This window comes from Pelophylax lessonae, assembly GCF_965119305.1.
Source record: "Pelophylax lessonae genome assembly, chromosome: 7".
Taxonomy (NCBI): Eukaryota; Metazoa; Chordata; class Amphibia; order Anura; family Ranidae; genus Pelophylax; species Pelophylax lessonae.
The window spans coordinates 2,844,806-2,870,379 of NC_138774.1; the positions used below are offsets into that span (position 1 = coordinate 2,844,806).

Consider the following 25,574-nt stretch of genomic DNA (forward strand, 5'->3'; position numbering starts at 1 on the left):
TTATAAATCCAAGCCCCCGGAGAGCTAAAAACCACCATAAACTCCAATGACAGCTGTGACCCCCCCACAGACCTCGTATGGAGAGCTAATCGCTCTAATCAATAAATCGGCATTGGATACAGAATAGAAAGACGATGGATTACCTCTCAGTGTCTCCCCCGATGGTGTCGGTCGCTCTCTGAAAGACATAAGATGAATAACGTTCAGCATGTGACAGCAAAAGAAAGAGAAAAAAGTGAAGTGAGACAAGAAAATGGTCAGAGGATTGTGACAGAGGAGCGCTGTGCGTGGCCAGGAAGTGTCAGAGCTGGAAGCAGAACACCTACATATCTGACCACACGAGGCTGATCTGTGTGTGTGTGCAATCAGCCCGGGCCTCTGATAGGGTACAACTTCAGTTTCTGGTGGAGGATGGGGAGGTGGAGCACATAGGCATGCGCAGGGGCGTGCTGGGTGCCCGGGCTTGCCCCTGTGTTGCCCCCCCCCCCCCCCGTGGCAGGGCTGCTGGATCCTATGACCCTGGCTGCTGTGGGGGGCATAGAAGAGTGAGGTTTCAGGATGGAGGGTGGGGAGGGTGGGGGGAGGGGCTAGTAAATATGTAATTTACCAGCCCCTTCCTTTTCTAAATGAACACCTTCACTCACTGCATTCATTCATAACTGAAGCATAGGAAACAGTGTTTACTATGCTTCAGTTTGTGAATGAACAGGAAGCCTCTGTACAGAGCACTTCCCATTCATTCACTGGCTGAAGCTGCATAAAAAGGGGCGTGTTTGAGTTTTAGGGGGCACACACCTATGTCGCTCGCAGATTTCGAAGGTGGGATCGCAGTGTGGAGTTCCCCAGTCTGCAACCTTTATGAGGGGCCCCCACCATCCCCCCACCATCCCCCCACCATCTCCCCCACCATCCCTCCACCATCCCCCCCACCATCCTCCCCACCATCTCCCCCACCATCCCCCCACCATCTCCCCCACCATCCCTCCACCATCCCTCCACCATCCCCTCCACCATATCCCCACCATCCCTCCACCATATCCCCACCATCCCTCCACCATATCCCCACCATCTCCATCACCATCTCCCCCACCATCCCTGCAGAATCTTCTATTCATTATAATATAGAGGATGCAAAAGGAGGAGGGGAGATACCCCCTAGGTGGGCGGGTACTAAGGGGGGCGGGGGGTTGCACCACTTGGGATGGGCGATGCAGATCACCAAACCTGACCTGGTGCGATTTGTCACGCGATTTTACAGCTCAAAGTCGCATGACAAGCCGCACCCCTTTTTCAGCAATGCAACCGTTCTAACTGCCACAAATCACGGCACAGCAACTTTGAAAAAGGCTCCAGCACTACTTTTTCTGATTTCATTGCGACTTGCAGAGGCTTCTATTCAACGAAAGTCGCAAGCCGCAATGAAATCAGAAGTGCAAATCGCACAGATTTCAGAGCCGCATGAGTGTAAACCAGGGCTAAGGCTCCATTCACGTGGCTCAGAGGAACTCTTCCCCAGGAAAGAATTCTACGGAAAGTTCTATATTTCTGTTACTTCATATTTCCCACGTGACTCAGCACTTTCCAAATCTGTAGATAGGAAGACGTGATCAGCTGGCCGTGTTCATGGAAGGCGAGTGACACCATCTGATCACTATTCACAGGAAGAAAACACAGATTTTGTTTTTTCTTAAAGGGAAAGCACGGCGCGTATCAGTGAGCACACATCTTGAGTTCAATACTTGATGTAACTTTTTTTTGTTACATTATTACACACACTATACTGTCAAAAGTATTGGGACGCCTGCCTTTACACGCACATTAAACTTTAATGACACCCCAGTCTTAGTCCGTAGGGTTCAATATTGAGTTGGCCCCCCCTTTGCAGCTATGAGAAAACAAAAAAAGGACGCCCAGTGGGACTTTGAGTGAGGTGGATGCAAAAAATTAAAAACATGGGTATACAGTAGCAAATTTATTAAGTACATGTAATACATATGGAAATGCATATAAGGCTCCGTTCACATGTCAGCGTATGGATCGCGGGCAGAACCGCCGCGGTTCCGCCCGCGATCCGGAGATTATTGCAAATCACGGGACGCCTGTGCGTTGCCCGTTGATTTGCAATAGCACCCCAAACGCTGAGCGATGTTGCCGCGTTTCCCGCCTGCCGAATCGCGGTAACATCGCGCAAAAAAAATTGCGGGACGCATTACGCCCCAAAAAAGTACAAGAGCTTCTTTGGAGCGTATTGCGATTTTTTTTGCGCGATGTTACCGCGATTCGGCAGGCGTGAATCGCGGCCACATCGCTCAGCGTTTGGGGGGCTATTGCAAATCAACGGGCAACGCACAGGCGTCCCGCGATTTGCAATAATCTCCAGATTGCGGTTCTGCCCGCGATCCATACGCTGACATGTGAACGGAGCCTTAACAACAGACATCAATACACAGCATGAAGGCGTAATGACATAATAACATCAATATAAAAATGGATGACATGCATAAACTCATGACTGGAGTGTAAATTCGACGCGTTTCGTAGGTCCTAAATGCCCACTCATCAGGAGTATTAGAGAGTATGCCTGTACAAAAATAAAGAATTGGAATGAGTCTAATGTGGACAGAGTTGTATAAAGTACTCGAAAACCATACTTGAGTAAAAGTACAAGTGCTCGATCAAAAAGTGACTTGAGTAGAAGTAGTAAAGTATTCAACATTTTTTGTACTTAAGTATTGCAAGTAGTTATTTTAAAAATTTTGCTACTCAAGTACTGAAAGTAAAAGTAGAAGTACTGTGTTATGTAGTTATTAAAGAAAGAAATCAAAAGTTTGAACATCATATTGTTTTTTATTATTTCAAATGCAGCTTTTATTTATACATACAGTAGCATTTATTTTCCTATGCGCTGATAATACACAATGTTCTGAGCTTCATGAAACTTCCATCTACTGTTCTGGCAGTGATAATTTTTATAATAGTAACGAGTAACGATGCAGCACTGAAAAAAAATATCGGAGTAGAAGTATTGAAATCATCGAAAAAATGTAGTGAAGTAAAAGTAGAAGTAGGAGAAAAAAATTCTACTCTAGGAAAGTACAGATACCGCATTTCCGTAATTAACCACTTTACCACTGGAGGATTTTGCTGTCTTACGTCTGGGCCACTTTTTGCGATTCGGCGCTGTGCGACTTTAACTGACAATTGCGCGGTCGTGCGAAGCTGTACCCAAACAAAATTTACATCCTTTTTTTCCCACAAACAGAGCTTTCTTTTGGTGGTATTTGATCACCTGTGCGATTTTTTTGATCATGCGCTATAAACAAAAAAAGAGCGTTTATTTTGAAAAAATAACAATATTTTTAACATTTTTTTATATGAAATTCCCCCCCAAAAAAATATAAAAATCTAATTTTTTAAAAATTTTTGGCCAATTTGTTTTCTGCTACCTATGTTTGGTAAAAAAAATCACGATAAGCGTATCTTGATTGGTTTGCGCAAAAAAGTTATTACGTTTACTAACTAAGGGAAAGATTTTTGTCATTTGTGGTGTTTTTTTTTTAACTAGTAATGGCGGCGATCTGCGATTTTTTTTGCGGGACTGCGACATTGCGGCGGACAGATCGGACCCTTGACTGACATTTTTGACACTTTTGGGGGTACCAGTGACATTACTGCAGTAATCAGTGCTATACATATGCACTGTCACTGTAAAAATGACACTGGCAGGGAAGGGGTTAATTTTATTGGAGAGGGAGGGGTTAATGTATGCCTGGTGCTTACTGACGTGTGTGGGGGAGGGAACTGTGTGACACAGGGACAGATCGCATGTTTAGCTATGCTGAACACTCCGATCTGTACCTGCCTGTCACTATGGAGATCCGCCCTCTTTGTTTACACAAGTGGGCGGATCTCCTCACTCGATCGGGGAAGAGCAGCAGCGGTGATCACCGCCTCTCCTCCCCTGGCCCGACTCCCGCTGTGACTGAATACAGCGGGAGCGCGGCCTACAGGGGGAGGAGTCCAGCGACGTAGGTTTACGTCGCTGGACGATAACGAGCAACTGTGCCGCAGTAGCAGCAATGTGAGCGGTGGGAAAGTGGTTAAGTACAGTAGTGAAGTAGTTCTACTTAGTTACTATACATCTCTGAATGTGGATATGCATAAAATTAGCCAGCAGGTGTGAGACTACAACATAAATATGTATACCCCAAGTGGGGGAATCGCACTCACATGCGGCTGGATAGAAAATAATAAATAGTGGATGAACGCTGCCCCAGGGTGGATAATCAAGTCTGATCCGGGAGCTGATGGGACGTGGATGCATGGCTACAGAATGGAGGGCCAAGTGAGAAATGGTGAGTAGTGGGTACCACATCCTACTTGATGGTATGACACTGACTAGAAAAATATATAAATCTGTGTATCAGGATATCGCCAGGGTCAGTGCTTCCACTAGGCAAACTAGGCAGCCGCCTAGGGCGCATTGCCACCTAGGGGCGCAGCCAGGAATCGGTAATCTCTCTCCATCATGAATGATTATTGTGAGCTGAGGGGAGAGGTGGCGGTAGGGGAGGAAGAAGGGACAGAGAAAGATGCCAGGTGTCTTGGGCAGTGGGGGAACTATCAGGCCCTGGCTTTTCACTACTGTTGGAGGGGCCCCAAGAGGCAGGAATGGAGCCCACCAGAGTGGTGCCTGCATGATGATCCTCTATAGCTGGAGCTGAACGGCCTTAACCCCAGGCAGGAAGTGACTCTCTGCACTGAGCTGGTCCCTGGGTGTTACATGGAGCATCCCTGGTATGAAAGGGAATCGGGGTCACCAGGTGTGCCATGGAGGATAGGGGTCACCGGTTGTGCCATGAGGAATTGGGGTCCCTGGGTGTGCCATGGGGGATTGGGGTCCCCAGGTGTGACATGGAGGAACATCAGGGTCCCCAACTGTGACATGGAAAAACATCAAGGTCTGACATAGAGGAATATTGGGGTCACTGAGTATGACAGCATGACATGGAGGAACACGGGGGTCCCTGGGTGTGACATGGAGGAATATTGGGGTCCAAGGGTATGGCATAGAAAAACATCAAAGTCCCTGGGTGTGACACGGAGGGACATTAGGGTCCCCGGGTATGACATGGAGGAACATGGGGGGTCACTGGGTATGAAAGCATAACATGGAGGAACCATCAGATCAGGGTCACTGTGTATGACATAGGGGAGTATTTAACCCCTTCCCTTTTTTTGGGGGGGGCGCAAGTAGCTGGTCTTGCCTAGGGCGTAAAATAGTCTAGCACCGGCCCTGGATATCGCATTATGATATCAAGGAAGGTACATAAAAATCTATATGCGGTAGCAGTGTGAATGGATCTATGCCAGTAGAGGCAAAAGGTAAAAGCAGGAGGAGAAGACTGTGGACCCACCAGAAAATGCTGAGGTGTGCAAACCATAAAAGAAAAAATAAGGAAGAAAGTGCTGTGAAAGAAACACGGATAGAGAGGGTGAGGAATGTAATCAGGGCACCGATCACCAGTGCCCTGATTACTACAGAGGTAAAAGAAAAAAAAATGTGCCCACCATCAGTGCCCACAGTGCCCTCCATCAGTGCCCCCCATCAGTGCCCACAATCAGTGCCCAAAGTGCTGCAAGTCAGTGCCCATCAGTGCCTGCTCATCTAGGCACTGATGAGCACTGACTGGAAGCACTATGGGCACTGAGTGTGGGCACTGATGGTGCTGCTCATCAGTGCTGCCCATCAGTGCTCATCAGTGCCACCCATCAGTGTCCATCAGTGCCACCCGCCAGTGCCCGTCAGTGCTGCCTCTCAGTGCCCAGCAGTGCCACCTATCAGTGCTCATCAGTGCCGCCTATCAGTGCCCATCAGTGCCACCCGTCAGTGCCGCCTCTCAGTGCCCAGCAGTGCCACCTCTGTGCCCAGCAGTGCCACCTATCAGTGCTCATCAGTGCCACCTATCAGTGTCCATCAGTGCCACCCGTCAGTGCCGCCTCTCAGTGCCCAGCAGTGCCACCTCTGTGCCCAGCAGTGCCACCTATCAGTGCTCATCAGTGCCACCTATGAGTGCCCAGCAGTGCCACCTATCAGTGCTCATCAGTGCCGCCTATCAGTGCCCATCAGTGCCTTGTAAAAAATAAAAAACCCAGAGATGATTAAATACCACCAAAAGAAAGCTCTATTTGTGTGAAAAAAATGATAAAAATGTCATATGGGTACAGTGTAGCATGACCGCGCAATTGTCATTCAAAGTGTGAGAGCACTGAAAGCTGAAAATTGGCCTGGATAGGAAGGGGGTGAAAGTGCCCGGTAGGCAAGTGGTTAAAGGAGAAGTACAGGGAAAGCTTGTTTGGCTGAACTTCTCCTGTGTCGTTCATTCTGCACTCCTGTGACCCGTTCGCAGCAGACAGCGGGCTGAAGTCCACTGTCAAAGGTGGTCCAGGCTCTGCAAGATCGCGACAATGAAGTCGGGATCCACCCACATACCTGGACCGACACCCGGCTCAGCCTCTCAGCTCCTTCCCCCTTCATAGCCCAGCACTCCAGTGAGCGAGGGGGGGGGGGGTGGAGAGTAGAGAGCTACTGACTGACAGTCACCAGCTCTATGCTCAGGGGGAGCTGTGAGAATTGGACTGGAGTGTAGTTTATTCTGCTCTCCTGTGACCCGTTTTCAGCAGGCAGTGTGCTGAAGCCCGCTGTCGGCTGATGTCACAGAGCCGGTCCAGGCTCAGGCAAGATCGCGACAATGAAGTTAGGATCCGCCCACATGCCTAGATTGGTACCTGGCTCAGCCTCTCAGCAAGCCACTCCCTATACAGCCCAGCGCGCCGGTGAGCGAGAAGGGGGCGGAGCAGACAGTGGTGACTGACAGTCAGCAGCTCTTTGCTCACAGAGCTCTGAGAACCGAGCGATCGCGGCAGTGCCGAGACAAGGTCATCTAGAACCCAAGGGGAACATGCCAAAATGCGCCCCCCCCCAAGATTTATAACCATTATGTGTTAGCAAAAATCCCCCCCCCCCAAAAAAAAAAACAATTGAGCACTAATCTGCATGCTTACCCCCTAAGCATAAACTTCCCTTCCTCCCAGTAAACGTCTCTCCCCCTGCTGAAATCCCCCCTCCCAGAAAAAATCTTTGCTCCCCCCAACCCCCAAATCCCCCCAGATCCAACCCCCCCCACCTAGATCAAATTCTATTCCAATTCTTACCCCCCTGCTGCTCCCAACACAAATCCCCTCCCCTCAATCTCTTTGTAGCTCCCCCCCCTTCCCACCTCTCATGATACCACAGTGCCCAGGGCAACTGTCCTTCCTGCCCACCCCTTGTCCCGACCCTGATCGGTGGTGTTAGATTGCTCGGATCTCAGTCTTAGAGCTAGCGGGGGACAGGTGCAGCATCCACCAAGGTAAGAATGATTAAAAAAAAATATTCCCATACTTCTCCTTTAAATATCCAGATATTCACAGACATTTCAGCCCAGTGAAAGTTCTCAGATTCACTCATCATTTTTGGGATTTTCAGAATCTTCAAGTCGTAAAACGGTCCTGTCCGTACATTTCGGCAAGGTCAAAATTCTTTATTTTGCCAATCCTTTTTTTTGGATGTATCTCTTACATTGGGAAGTTTTTTTTTGGATGTATCTCTTACATTGGGAAGTTTTTTTTTGGATGTATCTCTTACATTGGGAAGTTTTTTTTTGGATGTATCTCTTACATTGGGAAGTTTTTTTTTGGATGTATCTCTTACATTGGGACATTTTCTTCGGATGTATCTCTTACATTGCTAAGTTTTTTTAAGGACGTGTAATGGAACCGCAACCCACACTATACTTGTGGACTTCTGTCAGTATACGGCTTCCTCCCACTTGTGAACATAGATATCAGATTTTCCAGCCGCCCCCATACAAAGCTAGCCGACAACTTAGCTTGTACTGGAATCTCCAGTTTATTGAACAGTCACACAGAATTTATATACAGCATGGACCTCCCCCTCCTGATCAGACTACCACACACAGGTCAGAGGCTGCCTGATTACATTATCATATGCAGATGAAATTGTGTACAGAAATATAATTAACCTGAACTAATTATCTAGCCATCTGGACAGAAACAATATGTGAGTTCATTAACATTTAACAATGGGACAGACAGGCTTAACAGAAAACACATCACACCTCAATACACTGACAATAGGGAGAGCTGGTCTCCCTAACATAAGTGTAAATACAGACCCCATTTGAAGCAATCCAAACCATATTCTCAGTGTCCATTAAGTATCGGTCTTTCACACCCAGCGACGGTGAGTACCGTTACAGGATGTATCTCTTACATTGGGAAGTTTTTTTTTCGGATGTATCTCTTACATTGGGAAGTTTTTTTTCGGCTATATCTCTTACATTGGGAAGTTTTTTTTTCGGCTGTATCTCTTACATTGGGAAGTTTTTTTTCGGATGTATCTCTTACATTGGGAAGTTTTTTTTTTCGGCTGTATCTCTTACATTGGGAAGTTTTTTTTTCGGCTGTATCTCTTACATTGGGAAGTTTTTTTTCGGATGTATCTCTTACATTGGGAAGTTTTTTTTTCGGCTGTATCTCTTACATTGGGAAGTTTTTTTTCGGATGTATCTCTTACATTGGGAAGTTTTTTTTTCGGCTGTATCTCTTACATTGGGAAGTTTTTTTTTGGATGTATCTCTTACATTGGGAAGTTTTTTTCGGATGTATCTCTTACATTGGGAAGTAATTTTTTCGGCTGTATCTCTTACATTGGGACATTTTCTTCAGATGTATCTCTTACATTGGGAAGTTTTTTTAAGGACGTGTAATGGAACCGCAACCACCCGCACTATACTTGTGGACTTCCGTCAGTATACGGCTTCCTCCCACTTGTGAACATAGATATCAGATTTTCCAGCCGCCCCCATACAAAGCTAGCCGACAACTTAGCTTGTACTGGAATCTCCAGTTTATTGAACAGTCACACAGAATTTATATACAGCATGGACCTCATCCTCCTGATCAGACTACCACACACAGGTCAGAGGTTGCCTGATTACATTATCATATGCAGATGAAATTGTGTACAGAAATATAATTAACCTGAACTAATTATCTAGCCATCTGGACAGAAACAATATGTGAGTTCATTACCATTTAACAATGGGACAGACAGGCTTAACAGAAAACACATCACACCTCAATACACAGACAATAGGGAAAGCCTGTCTCCCTAACATAAGTGTAAATACAGACCCCATTTGAAGCAATCCAAACCATATTCTCAGTGTCCAATAAGTATCGGTCTTTCACTCCCAGCGACGGTGAGTACCGTCACAGGATGTATCTCTTACATTGGGAAGTTTTTTGTTTGGATGTATCTCTTACATTGGGAAGTTTTTTTGGATGTATCTCTTATATTGGGAAGTTTTTTTTTGGATGTATCTCTTACATTGGGAAGTTTTTTTGCGGATGTATCTCTCACATTGGGAAGTTTTTTTTCAGATGTATACCTTACATTGGGAAGTTTTTTTCAGGTGGATCTCTTACATTGGGAAGTTATTTTTCGGATGTATCTCTTACATTGGGAAGTTATTTTTTCTGGATGTATCTCTTACATTGGGAAGTTATTTTTCGGATGCATCTCTTACATTGGGAAGTTATTTTTTCAGATGTATCTCTTACATTGGGAAGTTATTTTTCGGATGTATCTCTTACATTGGGAAGTTATTTTTCGGATGTATCTCTTACATTGGGAAGTTATTTTTCAGATGGATCTCTAACATTGCGAAGTTATTTTTCAGATGCATCTCTTACATTGGGAGTTTTTTTTTTTTTTCCGGATGTATCTCTTACATTGGGAAGTTATTTTTTCAGATGCATCTCTTACATTGGGAAGTTTTTTTTCCGGATATATCTCTTACATTGGGAAGTCATTTCGGCTGTATCTCTTACATTGGGAAGTTATTTTTCGGATGTATCTCTTACATTGGGAAGTTATTTTTCGGATGTATCTCTTACATTGGGAAGTTTTTCTTTGGATGTATCTCTTACATTGGGAAGTTTTTCTTTGGATGTATCTCTTACATTCAGAGTCCTCAAGTCGTTAAAGTGGTCCTGTCCTGTTGGTACATTTTGGTGAAGTTATAATTCCCAGTTTGGCCAATCCTTCTTTAGGACGTATCTCTTTTTCCGCACACTACATACACATGACTGGTACCCAAGCAGATCTCATCCTAGGTGACCGGACTCATCCTACACATGGAAAGGCTTTAGCCCAGGACAGATTCTTCTGGCAGGTTATCCTAGGAAGGCCTCAGACTTTTTATGATCAGAAAAGTCTTGTTGAGGGAATCGGTGATATGTAGCCGCTATTAAGCTCGGGGGCTCCGGGGGTCACAGCACCCCATAAATATAGAAGATTCTGCAGGATGAAAGTGTTTCCATAATAATGATAAGTTTCTAGTGAAGTCATTGCAGAGCTGTCCGCCGTTACGATTCTGACCTTGCTGCGGTAAATCGGATTTTTATGACGGCAGTAAAGTAAGTTTCCGGGGTCTGATATTACGGAGAAGAGATGTGAGCACTCATCAGAAAATCTGTGAGCTCAGCGTTCACTATAGAGGGGTCCATGGCTGGTATATTGTTATAGGATCCAAATAAAATATATACAATGTAACAAGTGCGTCCCACTAATGTATATCCTTTATATAAAACCTCCAATAATATTCATAATATTCTTCTATGTCAGTGTCTCATTGTTCTGGGACCCCCAGGTATCAGTGCGTCAATGTTCTGGACCCCTATAGGTCAGTGCGTCATTGTTCTGGACCCCCAAGTGTCAGTGTGTCATTGTTCTGGACCCCCAAGTGTCAGTGTGTCATTGTTCTGGACCCCCAAGTGTTAGTGTGTCAATGTTCTGGACCCCTATGGGTCAGTGCGTCATTGTTCTGGACCCCCAAGTGTCAGTGCGTCATTGTTCTGGACCCCCAAGTGTCAGTGCATCAATGTTCTGGACCCCCAAGTGTCAGTGTCTCATTGTTCTGTACCCCCAAGTTTCAGTGCGTCATTGTTCTGGACCCCCAAGTGTCAGTGCGTCAATGTTCTGGACCCCCAAGTGTCAGTGTCTCATTGTTCTGGACCCCCAAATGTCAGTGCGTCATTGTTCTGGACCCCCAAGTGTCAGTGTGTCATTGTTCTGAACCCCCAAGTGTCAGTGCGTCAATGTTCTGGACCCCCAAGTGTCAGTGCGTCAATGTTCTGGACCCCCAAGTGTCAGTGCATCAATGTTCGGGACCCCCAAGTGTCAGTGCATCAATGTTCTGGATCCCCAAGTGTCAGTGTGTCATTGTTCTGGACCCAAGTGTCAGTGCGTCATTGTTCTGGACCCCCAAGTGTCAGTGCATCAATGTTCGGGACCCCCAAGTGTCAGTGCATCAATGTTCTGGATCCCCAAGTGTCAGTGCGTCATTGTTCTGGACCCCCAAGTGTCAGTGCGTCATTGTTCTGGACCCCCAAGTGTAAGTGCCTCATTGTTCTGGACCCCCAAGTGTCAGTGAGTCATTGTTCTGGGACCCCCAAGTGTCAGTGTGTCATTGTTCTGGGATCCCCAAGTGTCAGTGCGTCATTGTTCTGGGATCACCAAGTGTCAGTGCGTCACTGTTCTGGGATCCCCAAGTGTCAGTGCGTCATTGTTCTGGACCCCCAAGTGTCAGTGCGTCAATGTTCTGGACCCCCAAGTGTCAGTGTCTCATTGTTCTGGACCTCCAAGTGTCAGTGCGTCATTGTTCTGGACCCCCAAGTGTCAGTGTGTCAGTGTTCTGGACCCCCATGGGTCAGTGCGTCATTGTTCTGGACCCCCAAGTGTCAGTGTGTCATTGTTCTGGGACCCCCAAGTGTCAGTGTGTCATTGTTTTGGACCCCCAAGTGTCAGTGTGTCATTGTTCTGGACCCCCAAGTGTCAGTGCGTCAATGTTCTGGACCCCCAAGTGTAAGTGCCTCATTGTTCTGGACCCCCAAGTGTCAGTGCGTCAATGTTTGGGACCCCTAAGTGTCAGTGCATCAATGTTCTGGACCCCCAAGTGTCAGTGCGTCACTGTTCTGGACCCCCAAGTGTCAGTGCGTCATTGTTCTGGACCCCCAAGTGTCAGTGCATCATTGTTCTGGACCCCCAAGTGTAAGTGCGTCATTGTTCTGGACCCCCAAGTGTCAGTGAGTCATTGTTCTGGGATCCCCAAGTTTCAGTGCGTCACTGTTCTGGAATCCCCAAGTGTCAGTATGTCATTGTTTTGGACCCCCAAGTGTCAGTGTGTCATTGTTCTGGACCCCCAAGTGTCAGTGAGTCAATGTTCTGGACCCCCATGGGTCAGTGCGTCATTGTTCTGGACCCCCAAGTGTCAGTGTGTCATTGTTCTGGGACCCCCAAGTGTCAGTGTGTCATTGTTCTGGACCCCCAAGTGTCAGTGCGTCAATGTTCTGGACCCCCAAGTGTCAGTGCGTCACTGTTCTGGACCCCCAAGTGTCAGTGCGTCATTGTTCTGGACCCCCAAGTGTAAGTGCGTCATTGTTCTGGACCCCCAAGTGTCAGTGCATCATTGTTCTGGACCCCCAAGTGTCAGTGAGTCATTGTTCTGGGATCCCCAAGTTTCAGTGCGTCACTGTTCTGGAATCCCCAAGTGTCAGTATGTCATTGTTTTGGACCCCCAAGTGTCAGTGTGTCATTGTTCTGGACCCCCAAGTGTCAGTGAGTCAATGTTCTGGACCCCCATGGGTCAGTGCGTCATTGTTCTGGACCCCCAAGTGTCAGTGTGTCATTGTTCTGGGACCCCCAAGTGTCAGTGTGTCATTGTTCTGGACCCCCAAGTGTCAGTGCCTCATTGTTCTGGACCCCCAAGTGTCAGTGCGTCAATGTTTGGGACCCCTAAGTGTCAGTGCATCAATGTTCTGGACCCCCAAGTGTCAGTGCGTCACTGTTCTGGACCCCCAAGTGTCAGTGCGTCATTGTTCTGGACCCCCAAGTGTAAGTGCGTCATTGTTCTGGACCCCCAAGTGTCAGTGCATCATTGTTCTGGACCCCCAAGTGTAAGTGCGTCATTGTTCTGGACCCCCAAGTGTCAGTGAGTCATTGTTCTGGGATCCCCAAGTTTCAGTGCGTCACTGTTCTGGGATCCCGAAGTGTCAGTATGTCATTGTTTTGGACCCCCAAGTGTCAGTGTGTCATTGTTCTGGACCCCCAAGTGTCAGTGGGTCAATGTTCTGGACCCCCAGGTGTCAGTGCGTCATTGTTCTGGACCCCCCAAGTGTCAGTGTGTCATTGTTCTGGGACCCCCCGGTGTCAGTGTGTCATTGTTCTGGGACCCCCCCGATGTCAGTGTGTCATTGTTCTGGGACCCCCCAGTGTCAGTGTGTCATTGTTCTGGGACCCCCTGATGTCAGTGCGTCACTGTTCTGGACCCCCAAGTGTCAGTGCGTCATTGTTCTGGACCCCCAAGTGTAAGTGCGTCATTGTTCTGGACCCCCAAGTGTCAGTGCATCATTGTTCTGGACCCCCAAGTGTAAGTGCGTCATTGTTCTGGACCCCCAAGTGTCAGTGAGTCATTGTTCTGGGATCCCCAAGTTTCAGTGCGTCACTGTTCTGGGATCCCCAAGTGTCAGTATGTCATTGTTTTGGACCCCCAAGTGTCAGTGTGTCATTGTTCTGGACCCCCAAGTGTCAGTGAGTCATTGTTCTGGGACCCCCAAGTGTCAGTGTGTCATTGTTCTGGGATCCCCAAGTGTCAGTGCGTCATTGTTCTGGACCCCCAAGTGTCAGTGCGTCAATGTTCTGGACCCCCAAGTGTCAGTGTCTCATTGTTCTGGACCCCCAAGTGTCAGTGTCTCATTGTTTTGGACCCCCAAGTGTCAGTGTGTCATTGTTCTGGACCCCCAAGTGTCAGTGCGTCAATGTTCTGGACCCCCAAGTGTAAGTGCCTCATTGTTCTGGACCCCCAAGTGTCAGTGCGTCAATGTTTGGGACCCCTAAGTGTCAGTGCATCAATGTTCTGGACCCCCAAGTGTCAGTGCGTCACTGTTCTGGACCCCCAAGTGTCAGTGCGTCATTGTTCTGGACCCCCAAGTGTAAGTGCGTCATTGTTCTGGACCCCCAAGTGTAAGTGCGTCATTGTTCTGGACCCCCAAGTGTCAGTGAGTCATTGTTCTGGGATCCCCAAGTTTCAGTGCGTCACTGTTCTGGGATCCCCAAGTGTCAGTATGTCATTGTTTTGGACCCCCAAGTGTCAGTGTGTCATTGTTCTGGACCCCCAAGTGTCAGTGGGTCAATGTTCTGGACCCCCAGGTGTCAGTGCGTCATTGTTCTGGACCCCCCAAGTGTCAGTGTGTCATTGTTCTGGGACCCCCCGGTGTCAGTGTGTCATTGTTCTGGGACCCCCCGATGTCAGTGTGTCATTGTTCTGGGACCCCCCAGTGTCAGTGTGTCATTGTTCTGGGACCCCCCGATGTCAGTGTGTCATTGTTCTGGGACCCCCCGATGTCAGTGTGTCATTGTTCTGGGACCCCCCGATGTCAGTGTGTCATTGTTCTGGGACCCCCCGATGTCAGTGTGTCATTGTTCTGGGATCCCCAAGTGTCAGAGCGTCAATGGGAACAGTGGGGGGGGGGGGGGGGGAAGAAAAGCACGGTGGAGGGGGGGGGGGAGGGAGAAGGGCACAGTGGGGGGGGGGAGACACGGCGGCTGACATTTCCGTAGGCGAGTTCGCATGCCGGCGGCGGGATTCGGCTCTCCAGGTTACAATCTGAGTTTTTTGGGGAAAGCAGAAATCCGTATTTTTATGATTATCTTTTTCTTGCTCTCCCTGGGCCTCGCCGAGGTGATTACACTTCCATTAATGGCTGTTTTACTGCCGCATAAAACATGTCAGGACAAATCTACATCACGCGGCAGCGGCCCGTGCGCGGCGCCCGATGAGGCGAATAGGGAATGACAGCTGGTGTGACGGATCGGACGGTGGATGGCACTGAGAGGACGAATACAGGAGCGACTCCGCCGTCTGGTCTCTGAAAGAGGAGAAGTCCCCGGAGCCAATCACATACAGCGCATCCGGAAAGTATTCACAGAGCTTCACATTTTCCACATTTTGTTATGTTACAGACTTATTCCAACATGGATTAAATTCATTATTTTCCTCAAAATTCTACAAACAATCCCCCATAATGACAACGTGAGAGAAGTTTTGTTTGAAATCTTTGAAAATTTATTAAAAATAGAAAAGGAAAAAATCCCATGTACATAAGTATTCACACAAAAGTGAGTACACCCCTAAGTGAAAATGTCCAAATTGGGCCCAAAGTGTGAATATTTTGTGCGGCCACCATTTTCCAGCACTGCCCTCTTGGGCATGGAGTTCACCAGAGCTTCACAGGTTGCTGCTGGCAGTGGCATCACTAGTGGGGGGGGGGGGGGGCCAGAAGGGACCATGGCCCCCCAATATTTAGCTGTGCCCCCCTCCCCAACAAGATCCTCACTACCTCCTGCGCTGGGATGGCGGGTCAGCAAGCACAGATTGTAGGCTCCCAACCCGCCATCCCCCAGCATCACAGTAAATAATGGAGACGTCACTAGAGGAACCGGAGGCAATGCTCCCTCTCTAGCGCCGGCTCCTGTCACAGGCGGAGTGATACCAAATGTGCTCCGCCTCCGTCTGTGACCAGGCGCAGGAGAGATGCAGGAAGCAGTGGCTCTGCTCTCTACTGCAGCCACATGCTTCCTCCAGCAACGCGCTCCCTTGGTGTCTCAGAGGAGCCAGTAGTACTTGCCAGCAGTACCAGCCAGCAGTACCCACACGCAGTACCAGCTAGCAGTACTCACCAGCAGTACCAGTCAGCAGTACCACCAGCAATACCAGCCAGCAGTATAAGCCAGCAGAAACCACCAGCAGTAACAGCCAGCAGTACCCACCAGCAGTACCAGCCAGTAGTACCAGCCAGCAGTACCCACCAGCAGTACCAGCCAGCAGTACCAGCCAACAATACCAGCCAGCAGTATTCACCAGCAGTACCAGCCAGCAATACACACCGGCAGTACCAGCCAGCAGTACCAACCAGCAGTATCAGCCAGCAGTACACACCAGCAGTACAAGTCAGCAGTACCAGCCAGCAGTACCCAGCAGTACCAGCCAGCAGTACCCACCAGCAGTACAAGCCAGCAGTACCCACCAGCAGTACCCGCCCAGGACAGCCAGTAGCAGCCACCAGCTTTACATGCCTGGGGGACAGCAGCAGCCAGCGATATCTTCAGGAATCCTGAGGAAGAATTGAAGATTGAGGTCATTTGAGGTGCAGGTAAACCACAATGCATCCGTGTGAAAGCACCCTTAGGCCCCATTCACACGATCGGCCCAATCGGGTCTGCCAGTCTGTTTTTCAGGTGAATCCAATTGAACCCTCTATTCATCTCTATAGAGCGGCAGATGTAAACTAACTTGTGCCCGTTTATACCCGCCTATCTCCAATCCAATCCACTTAAAAAACAGAAGGGCATCCTTCTATCTGGGTGGATCGAAGGGCCCATAGAGTAGAGCGGGCTGTGTCCGTGTCTGCTCTGCATATCCGAGTGGACACTGACCTGTCATCTGCCCGCTCTGCTCATTGTGGCCCGCGACTGGTTACCAAGTCGCTGAAGTGGCCCTCACTCCTCAAAAGTTTGGGCACCCTCCTGTAGGATGTCCTGGATGGTGAGGTGTGCTGAAGCAGCCTTCCCCCTTTGTTTCACCGCAGTGTGTGGCAGAGGGAAGGAGTCCCGCATAGAGGTGTGCAGTACTGTAGCGCCAGGAGACCCACGAGGAAATCATAAAGATCTCCCATGAAGTTGATAAAGGTGTTAAGACCGCTGTCACAGTCGCAGCTGGCCTTAACACTTTCATCACTGTGGTCACTATTCTTCCCTACCCCCTCCGCGCTGAGAGCATGGCATCAATACTAGGCTTTATTACTGCATAAACTGATTGCTGAAATTGCTTTAAACTATAAAGTGTACAGCTTGTATAACAGTGTAAATTTGCTGTCCCCTCAAAATAACTCAACACACAGCCATTAATGTCTAAACCGCTGGCAGCAAAAGTCAGTACACCCCTAAGTGACAATGTCCAAATTGGGCCCAAAGTGTCAATATTTTTTGTGGCCACCATTATTTTCCAGCACTGCCTTAACCCTCTTGGGCATGGAGTTCACCAGAGCTTCACAGGTTGTCACTGGAGTCCTCTTCCCCTCCTCCATGATGACATCACAGAGCTGGTGGATGTTAGAGACCTTGCGCTCCTCCACCTTCTGTTTGAGGATGTCCCACCACCATGCCTGACTGTAGGAAGACACACTTGTCTTTGTACTCCTCACCTGGTTGCCGCCACACACGCTTGACACCATCTGAACCAAATAAGTTTATCTTGGTCTCATCAGATCACAGGAGATGGTTCCAGTAATCCATGTCCTTAGTCTGCTTGTCTTCAGCAAACTGTTTGCTGGCTTTCTTGTGCATCATCTTTAGAAGAGGCTTCCTTCTGGGATGACAGCCATGCAGACCAATTTGATGCAGTGTGCGGCGTATGGTCTGAGCACTGACAGGCTGACCCCTCCCCCACCCCTTCAACCTCTGCAGCAATGCTGGCAGCACTCATACGTCTATTTCACAAAGACAACCTCTGGATATGACGCTGAGCACGGCACTCAACTTCTTTGGTGGACCATGACGAGGCCTGTTCTGAGTGGAACCTGTCCTGTTATACCGCTGTATGGTCTTGCCCACCGTGCTGCAGCTCAGTTTCAGGGTCTTGGCAATCTTCTTACAGCCTAGGCCATCTTTATGTAGAGCAACAATTCTTTTTTTCAGATCCTCAGAGAGTTCTTTGCCCTGAGGTGCCATGTTGAACTTCCAGTGACCAGTATGAGAGAGTGAGAGCGATAACACCAAATGTAACACACCTGCCCCCCATTCACACCTGAGACCTTGTAACACTAACGAGTCACATGGCACCGGGGAGGAAAAATGGCTAATTGGGCCTAATTTGGACATTGTCACTTAGGGGTGCACGCCGCCATTTTGGAACGCCTGAGAGGAGAGGAGAGAGAAGTGGAAGTGGAAGCGAACCCATTTGTATACATCGGAGGCTATATGGAGAAATTTCCTTAAAAGATCCGGGCAAACAAGGGCTACTGTGCAATATCTCTCAAGGCTTCTATTTTTTGGCAATTTGGTGAGTGGGGAACCGAGAGGGGCACCTATCACTTTGGAGCACTTTATGTATTTGGCACTTCAGCACCTTACTTTGGATCACGATTAAGGACTTTTTTATTTTTATATTCACGTGGCAATAATTATTTATATGGACTTATTATGATATTTTACAGCACTTGAGCACTTATATTGATCACTCTTAGAGTTAATTTATATTTGTGTCTGATGAATTGAATATATATCATTATTTATCTTTACTTGATTATCACTATTGATGCTAGCGCTGCATAAATTTGATTTTTATACTTAGGGGTGTACTCACTTTTGTTGCCAGCAGTTTAGACATTAATGGCTGTGTGTCGAGTTATTTTGATGGGACAGCAAATTTACACTGTTATACAAGCTGTACACTCACTACTTTACATTGTAGCAAAGTCTCATTTCTTCAGTGTTGTCACATGGAAAGATAGAATAAAATATTTACAGAAATGTGAGGGGTGTACTTACTTTTGTCAGATACTGTATATATTATATATATATATATACATATACACACACAATTTTTCTGCGGTGTGTATTCCCTACAAATATCTTTCTGTATCTTGGTTGTACGAAAATTTCCCATGTTGTTTTGCAAAGTGATTTTTTTTTTAGTTTGTTTATAAATATTAATCATATTATCTGCTAAAGAGCAATTTGTTTATATATTTCTATTTTTCTGCTACAATGTTTTTATTGCGATAGAAGAAAAAGTTACAAGCATAATATTTCCACACAGGGCAATATAGAGACATTGTAATACAACGTGAGAAACACAAAAAGGATGTGGAAAAAAGTGCGAACTATGAAACAATAATCCTCCGACCTCGGCTGGGGTTACCACAGGGGGCCGAGCCCTCGGACCCCCGGGCTGGGAAGTGCAGAGGGAGTGGGCGGATCCAGGTGAACAAAATATAAACCGAATACAAAGAAGAAAAAAACAAATATATATAATAATTTGAGGGAAAAGAAAGGAAATGGAAGAAGGGGAATAAGATAAAAAATGGAAGAAGAAAGGAAACAAAGCAGGAGAGGAAAAGAGGATACAAATTTACCCCAGGCTGGGAGGTAGAAGAGAATAATAAGGGAGGTCCAAACTGGTCTGATATACACCCCCCCTCATACACTCACCCCCCACCCCAATACACTCACTGGCCACTTTATTAGGTACACCTTGCTAGTAGCGGGTTGGACCCCCTTTTGCCTTCATTCTTGGTGGCATAGATACAACAAGGTGCGGGAAACTTTCCTCAGAGATTTTCCTCCATAGTGACATGATAGCATCATGCAGTTGCTGCAGATTTGTCGACTGCACATCCATGATGCCAATCTCCCGTTCCACCACATCCCAAAGGTGCTCTATTGGATGAGATGTGGTGAGTGTGGAGGTCATTGGAGGACAGTGACCTCATTGTCATGGTGAAGAAACCAGTGCTGAGATGATTGGAGCTTTGTGACATGGTGCATTATCCTGCTGGAAGGAACCATCAGAAGATGGGGACACTGTAGTCATAAAGGGATGGACATGGTCAGAAATGATACTCAGGTAGGGGGTGGGGTTTATACCACTAAAGGGTCCCGAAGTATGCCAAGACCCCCCCCCCCAGGCCATTATACCACCACCAGCCTGAACCATTACCCCCCTCCTCCTCCCGCACACCATTACACCACCACCAGCCTGAACCATTCCCCTCCCCCTCCTCCCCCACACCATAACACCACCACCACCACAAGCCTGAACCATTCACCACCCCCCTCCTCCCCCACACCATTACACCACCACCACCAGCCTGAACCATTCCCCACCCCATTACACCACCACCACCAGCCTGAACCATTAACCCCCCCTCCTCCCCCACACCATTACACCACCACCAGCCTGAACCGTTACCCCCCCCCCCTCCTCCCGCACACCATTACACCACCAAAACCAGCCTGAACCATTAACCCCCCTCCTCCCCCACACCATTACACCACCACCAGCCTGAACCGTTACCCCCCCCCCTCCTCCCGCACACCATTACACCACCAAAACCAGCCTGAACCATTAACCCCCCTCCTCCCCCACACCATTACACCACCACCAGCCTGAACCGTTACCCCCCCCTCCTCCCGCACACCATTACACCACCAAAACCAGCCTGAACCATTAACCCCCCTCCTCCCCCACACCATTACACCACCACCAGCCTGAACCGTTACCCCTCCTCCTCCTCCCGCACACCATTACACCACCACCACCAGCCTGAACCATTACCCCCCCTCCTCTCGCACACCATTACACCACCACCACCAGCCTGAACCATTACTCCACCACCCCTCCCCCACACCAATACACCACCACCACCCTTTTTTAGTGTAGATGTGAGGTCTTTTTGACCCCCAGATCTCACAATAAAGAGGACCTGTCCTGCTTATTTCTATTACAAGGGATGTTTACATTCCTTGTAATAGGAATAAAAATGTTAAATTTTTTTTTTTTTAAAAAAACGTGTAAAAAAATAAAATAAATGGGACAAAAAAAAATTAAAGCGCCCTGTCGCTGTTAGCTCGTGCGCTAACAGGCTAACAGGCACGGAAGTCCCGCCCACATATGTAAACGTTGTTCAAACCACACATGTGAGGTATCGCCGCGATCGTTAGAGTGGGAGCAATAATTCTGTCCCCGACCTCCTCTGGAACTCTAAACTGGTAACCTGTAGAAATTTTTAAAGTGTCGCCTATGAAGATTTTTAAGTACCAAAGTTTGTCGCCATTCCACGAGTGTGTGCAATTTTGAAGCATTGACATGTTGGATATCAATTTACTCGGCGTAACATTATCTTTCACATTATAGAAAAAATTGGGCAAACTTTACTGTTTTCTTATTTTTTAATTCAAAAAAGTTAATTTTTTCCCCAAAAAATTGCTGCATTTGGAAGAACGCTGCGCAAATACGGTGTGATAAAAAATATTGCAATGATCTCCATTTTATTCTCTAAGGTCTCTGCTAAAAAAAAAAGATATATATAATGTTTGGGGAGTTCTAAGTAGTTTTCTAGCAAACAAAAATTATTTTAACTTGTAAACAACAAGTGTCAGAAATAGGCCCGGTCTTAAAGCGGTAGTATACTCAATTTTCTTACTTTTACCCACAGGTAAACCTATAATAAGGCTTACCTGTAGGTACAATTAATGTCTCCTGAACCTTTAGGAGATATTTGCCCTGCATGCAGCCGCTGACGCTAGCACATGCGCTCTGAAGGTCCGGCAGACCTTCAGAGTTCCTTGCCGGCTACTTGCCGGAAAGTGACTCCCGTGCGCATGCCCGGGAGTGACGTCATGGTGGCTCCAGCTTCTCACAGCGCCGGAGCCGCTGATCCCGGAAGAGACACCGAGGGAGCATGACAGCTCCCACAGCAGTGTCCGGGGGTCCGTGTCAGCGCTTCATTTTAAGGTCAGTATTTCATAATGAGCTAGTATGCGATACAAACTACATATTATGCCTTCGTCTTGCAGGGGTTTTTTTTTTTTTTCGGCAGTATACAACCGCTTTAAGCAAATTGCACCTTAGCAGATAATACGGGGTACTTTTTGTGATTCATTCTCTCATTATTAAAATATTGATATTATTTTACCCAATATATATATCTAGGGACATGGGAAACATTATCAGCGCACGTCCCTAGATATACAGTCAGGTCCATAAATATTGGGACATGGACACAATTCTAATCTTTTTGGCTCTATACACCACCACAATGGATTCGAAATGAAACAAACAAGATGTGCTTTACCTGCAGACTTTCAGCTTTAATTTGAGGATATTTACATCCAAATCAGGTGAACGGTGAAGGAATTACAACAGTTTGTATATGTGCCTCCCACTTTTTAAGGGACCAAAAGTAATGGGACAGATTGACAATCATAAATCAAACTTTCACTTTTTAATACTTGGTTGCAAATCCTTTGCAGTCAATTACAGCCTGAAGTCTGGAATGCATAGACATCACCAGACGCTGGGTTTCATCCCTTGTGATGCTCTGCCAGGCCTCTACTGCAACTGTCTTCAGTTCCTGCTTGTTCTTGGGGCATTTTCCCTTCAGTTTTGTCTTCAGCAAGTGAAATGCATGCTCAATCGGATTCAGGTCAGGTGATTGACTTGGCCATTGCATAACATTCCACTTCTTTCCCTTAAAAAACCCTTTGGTTGCTTTCGCAGGATGCTTCGGGCCATTGTCCATCTGCACTGTGAAGCGCCGTCCAATGAGTTCTGAAGCATTTGGCTGAATATGAGCAGATAATTTTGCCTGAAACACTTCAGAATTCATCCTGCTGCTTTTGTCAGCAGTCACATCATCAATAAATACAAGAGAACCAGTTCCATTGGCAGCCATACATGCCCACGCCATGACACTACCACCACCATGCTTCACTGATGAGGTGGTATGCTTTGGATCATGAGCAGTTCCTTTCCTTCTCCATACTCTTCTCTTCCCATCACTCTGCTACAAGTTGATCTTGGTCTCATCTGTCCATAGGACGTTGTTCCAGAACTGTGAAGGCTTTTTTAGATGTTGTTTGGCAAACTCTAATCTGGCCTTACGGTTTTTGAGGCTCGCCAATGGTTTACATCTTGTGGTGAACCCTCTGTATTCACTCGGGTGAAGTCTTCTCTTGATTGTTGACTTTGACACACATACACCTACCTCCTGGAGAGTGTTCCTGATCTGACACACATACACCTACCTCCTGGAGAGTGTTCTTGATCTGACACACATACACCTACCTCCTGGAGAGTGTTCTTCATCTGACACACATACACCGACCTCCTGGAGAGTGATCCTGATCTGACACACATACACCTACCTCCTGGAGAGTGATCTTGATCTGACCAACTGTTGTGAAGGGTGTTTTCTTCACCAGGGAACAAATTCTTTGAACATCCACCACAGTTGTTTTCCATGGTCTTCCGGGTCTTTTGGTGTTGCTGAGCTCACCAGTGCGTTCTTTCTTTTTAAGGATGTTCCAAACAGTTGATTTGGCCACACCTAATGTTTTTGCTATCTCTCTGATGGGTTTGTTTTGTTTTTTTTCAGCCTAATGATGACTTTCTTCACTGATAGTGACAGCTCTTTGGATCTCATATTGAGAGTTGACAGCAACAGATTCCAAATGCAAATAGCACACTTGAAATGAACTCTGGACCTTTTATCTGCTCCTTGTAAATGGGATAATGAGGGAATAACACACACCTGACCATGGAACAGCTGAGCAGCCAATTGTCCCATTACTTTTGATCCCTTAAAAAGTGGGAGGCACATATACAAACTGTTGTAATTCCTACACCGTTCACCTGATTTGGATGTAAATACACTCAAATTAAAGCTGAAAGTCTGCAGTTAAAGCACATCTTGTTTGTTTCATTTCAAATCCATTGTGGTGGTGTATAGAGCCAAAAAGATTAGAATTGTGTCGATGTCCCAATATTTATGAACCTGACTGTATATTGGGTAAAATAACATGAATATTTTATGTTTGTTTCATTTTATAGTAGCGGCCATTTCTGCAATAAGAATTTTATAGTAAAGATTGTTTAGGGGAGTTTCTGGATCCTCCTAATTAGAGCGCTGGGTGGGTGTTTTTACCACGATTGTTTTTATTCTCTCATTATTAATAATAAAGTTCCGCACACATTTCCCTCATTCGTGAAGATTGTAAAACATTTTTGCACGCCGTCGCCGCCTGCAGCTTTCACAGAGCAGCGCCCGGGTACAAATCACCTGAAGGTTTCAGTTGCCTTTTGATGTGGGGTGTCGCTGTGGGAGGGTGGGGACAGGAAAAGTCACAAACTGCTCGCTTTGCTTCGCTGCGTAATACAGAAAACAAAACAGGAAAGCTACGAGCGAGATTGTGCAACGCCAGCAGACTGCGAGCTTAAAGGGGAACTGCAACTGTGCAGGCAGACGACAACCCTTTCCGAGCGCGGTCCGGCGCCGCTGACTTACACACAACCCACCAACAGCTGGAGGAGGAGGAGGAGGAGGAGGAGGAGGTTGTATTTTAACCAAAAAAAAAAAGTAAAGTTTCAGCAAAATCCAGAAAGTGAAAGCAATTATTTCAGGTCTCAGGAAGAGCGCCAACCTGCTGTACAGGAAGAGCACCAACCTGTTGTACAGGAAGACCGCCAACCTGCTGTACAGGAAGAGCACCAACCTGCTGTACAGGAAGAGCGCCAATCTGCTGTACAGGGAAGAGCGCCAACCTGCTGTACAGGAAGAGCACCAACCTGCTGTACAGGAAGAGCGCCAATCTGCTGTACAGGGAAGAGCGCCAACCTGCTGTACAGGAAGAGCACCAACCTGCTGTACAGGGAGAGCACCAACCTGCTGTACAGGAAGAGAGCCAACCTGCTGTACAGGAAGAGCGACAACCTGCTGTACAGGAAGAGCGCCAAGTTGCTGTACAGGAAGAGTGCTAACCTGCTGTACAGGACGAGCGCCAACCTGCTGTACAGGAAGAGCGCCAACCTGCTGTACAGGATGAGTGCCGACCTGCTGTACAGGATGAGTGCCGACCTGTTGTACAGGAAGAGCGCCAACCTGCTGTACAGGAAGAGTGCCAACCTGCTGTACAGGATGAGCGCCAACCTGCTGTACAGGAAGATCACCAACGTGCTGTACAGGAAGAGAGCCAACCTGCTGTACAGGAAGAGAGCCAACCTGCTGTACAGGAAGAGCGCCAACCTGCTGTACAGGAAGATCGCCAACCTGCTGTACAGGAAGAGCGCCAACCTGCTGTACAGGAAAAAGGGCCGACCTGCTGTACAGGAAGAGCGCCAACCTGTTGTACACGAAAAAGGGCCGACCTGCTGTACAGGAAGAGTACCAACCTGCTGTACAGGAAAAGCGCCGACCTGCTGTACAGGAAGAGAGCAAACCTGCTGTACAGGAAGAGTGCCGACCTGCTGTACAGGAAGAGCGCCGACCTGCTGTACAGGAAGAGCGCCGACCTGCTGTACAGGAAGAGCCCCGACCTGCTGTACAGGAAGAGCCCCGACCTGCTGTACAGGAAGAGCCCCGACCTGCTGTACAGGAAGAACACCAACCTGCTGTACTGGAAGAGCGCCAATCTGCTGTACAGGAAGAGCGCCAACCTGCTGTACAGGAAGAGCGCCAACCTGCTGTACAGATAGAGCGCCAACCTGCTGTACAGGAAGAGCCCCGACCTGCTGTACAGGAAGAGCGCCAACCTGCTGTACAGGAAGAGAGCCAACCTGCTGTACAGGAAGAGAGCCAACCTGCTGTACAGGAAGAGCGCCAATCTGCTG

The 25,574-nt window shown here is 47.6% G+C and overlaps 1 protein-coding gene across 1 annotated transcript in view; it reads right to left on the reverse strand.

The window, feature by feature from the left end:
- Positions 1–25,574, reverse strand: part of LOC309559874 (connector enhancer of kinase suppressor of ras 2-like) — a 655,275-nt gene that overhangs the window by 97,063 nt on the left and 532,638 nt on the right. The window contains exon 16 of the mRNA XM_082263301.1: positions 144–178. Within this exon, the coding sequence (XP_082119427.1) occupies positions 144–178 (35 nt within the window). The remainder of the gene's footprint in view (positions 1–143; positions 179–25,574) is intronic.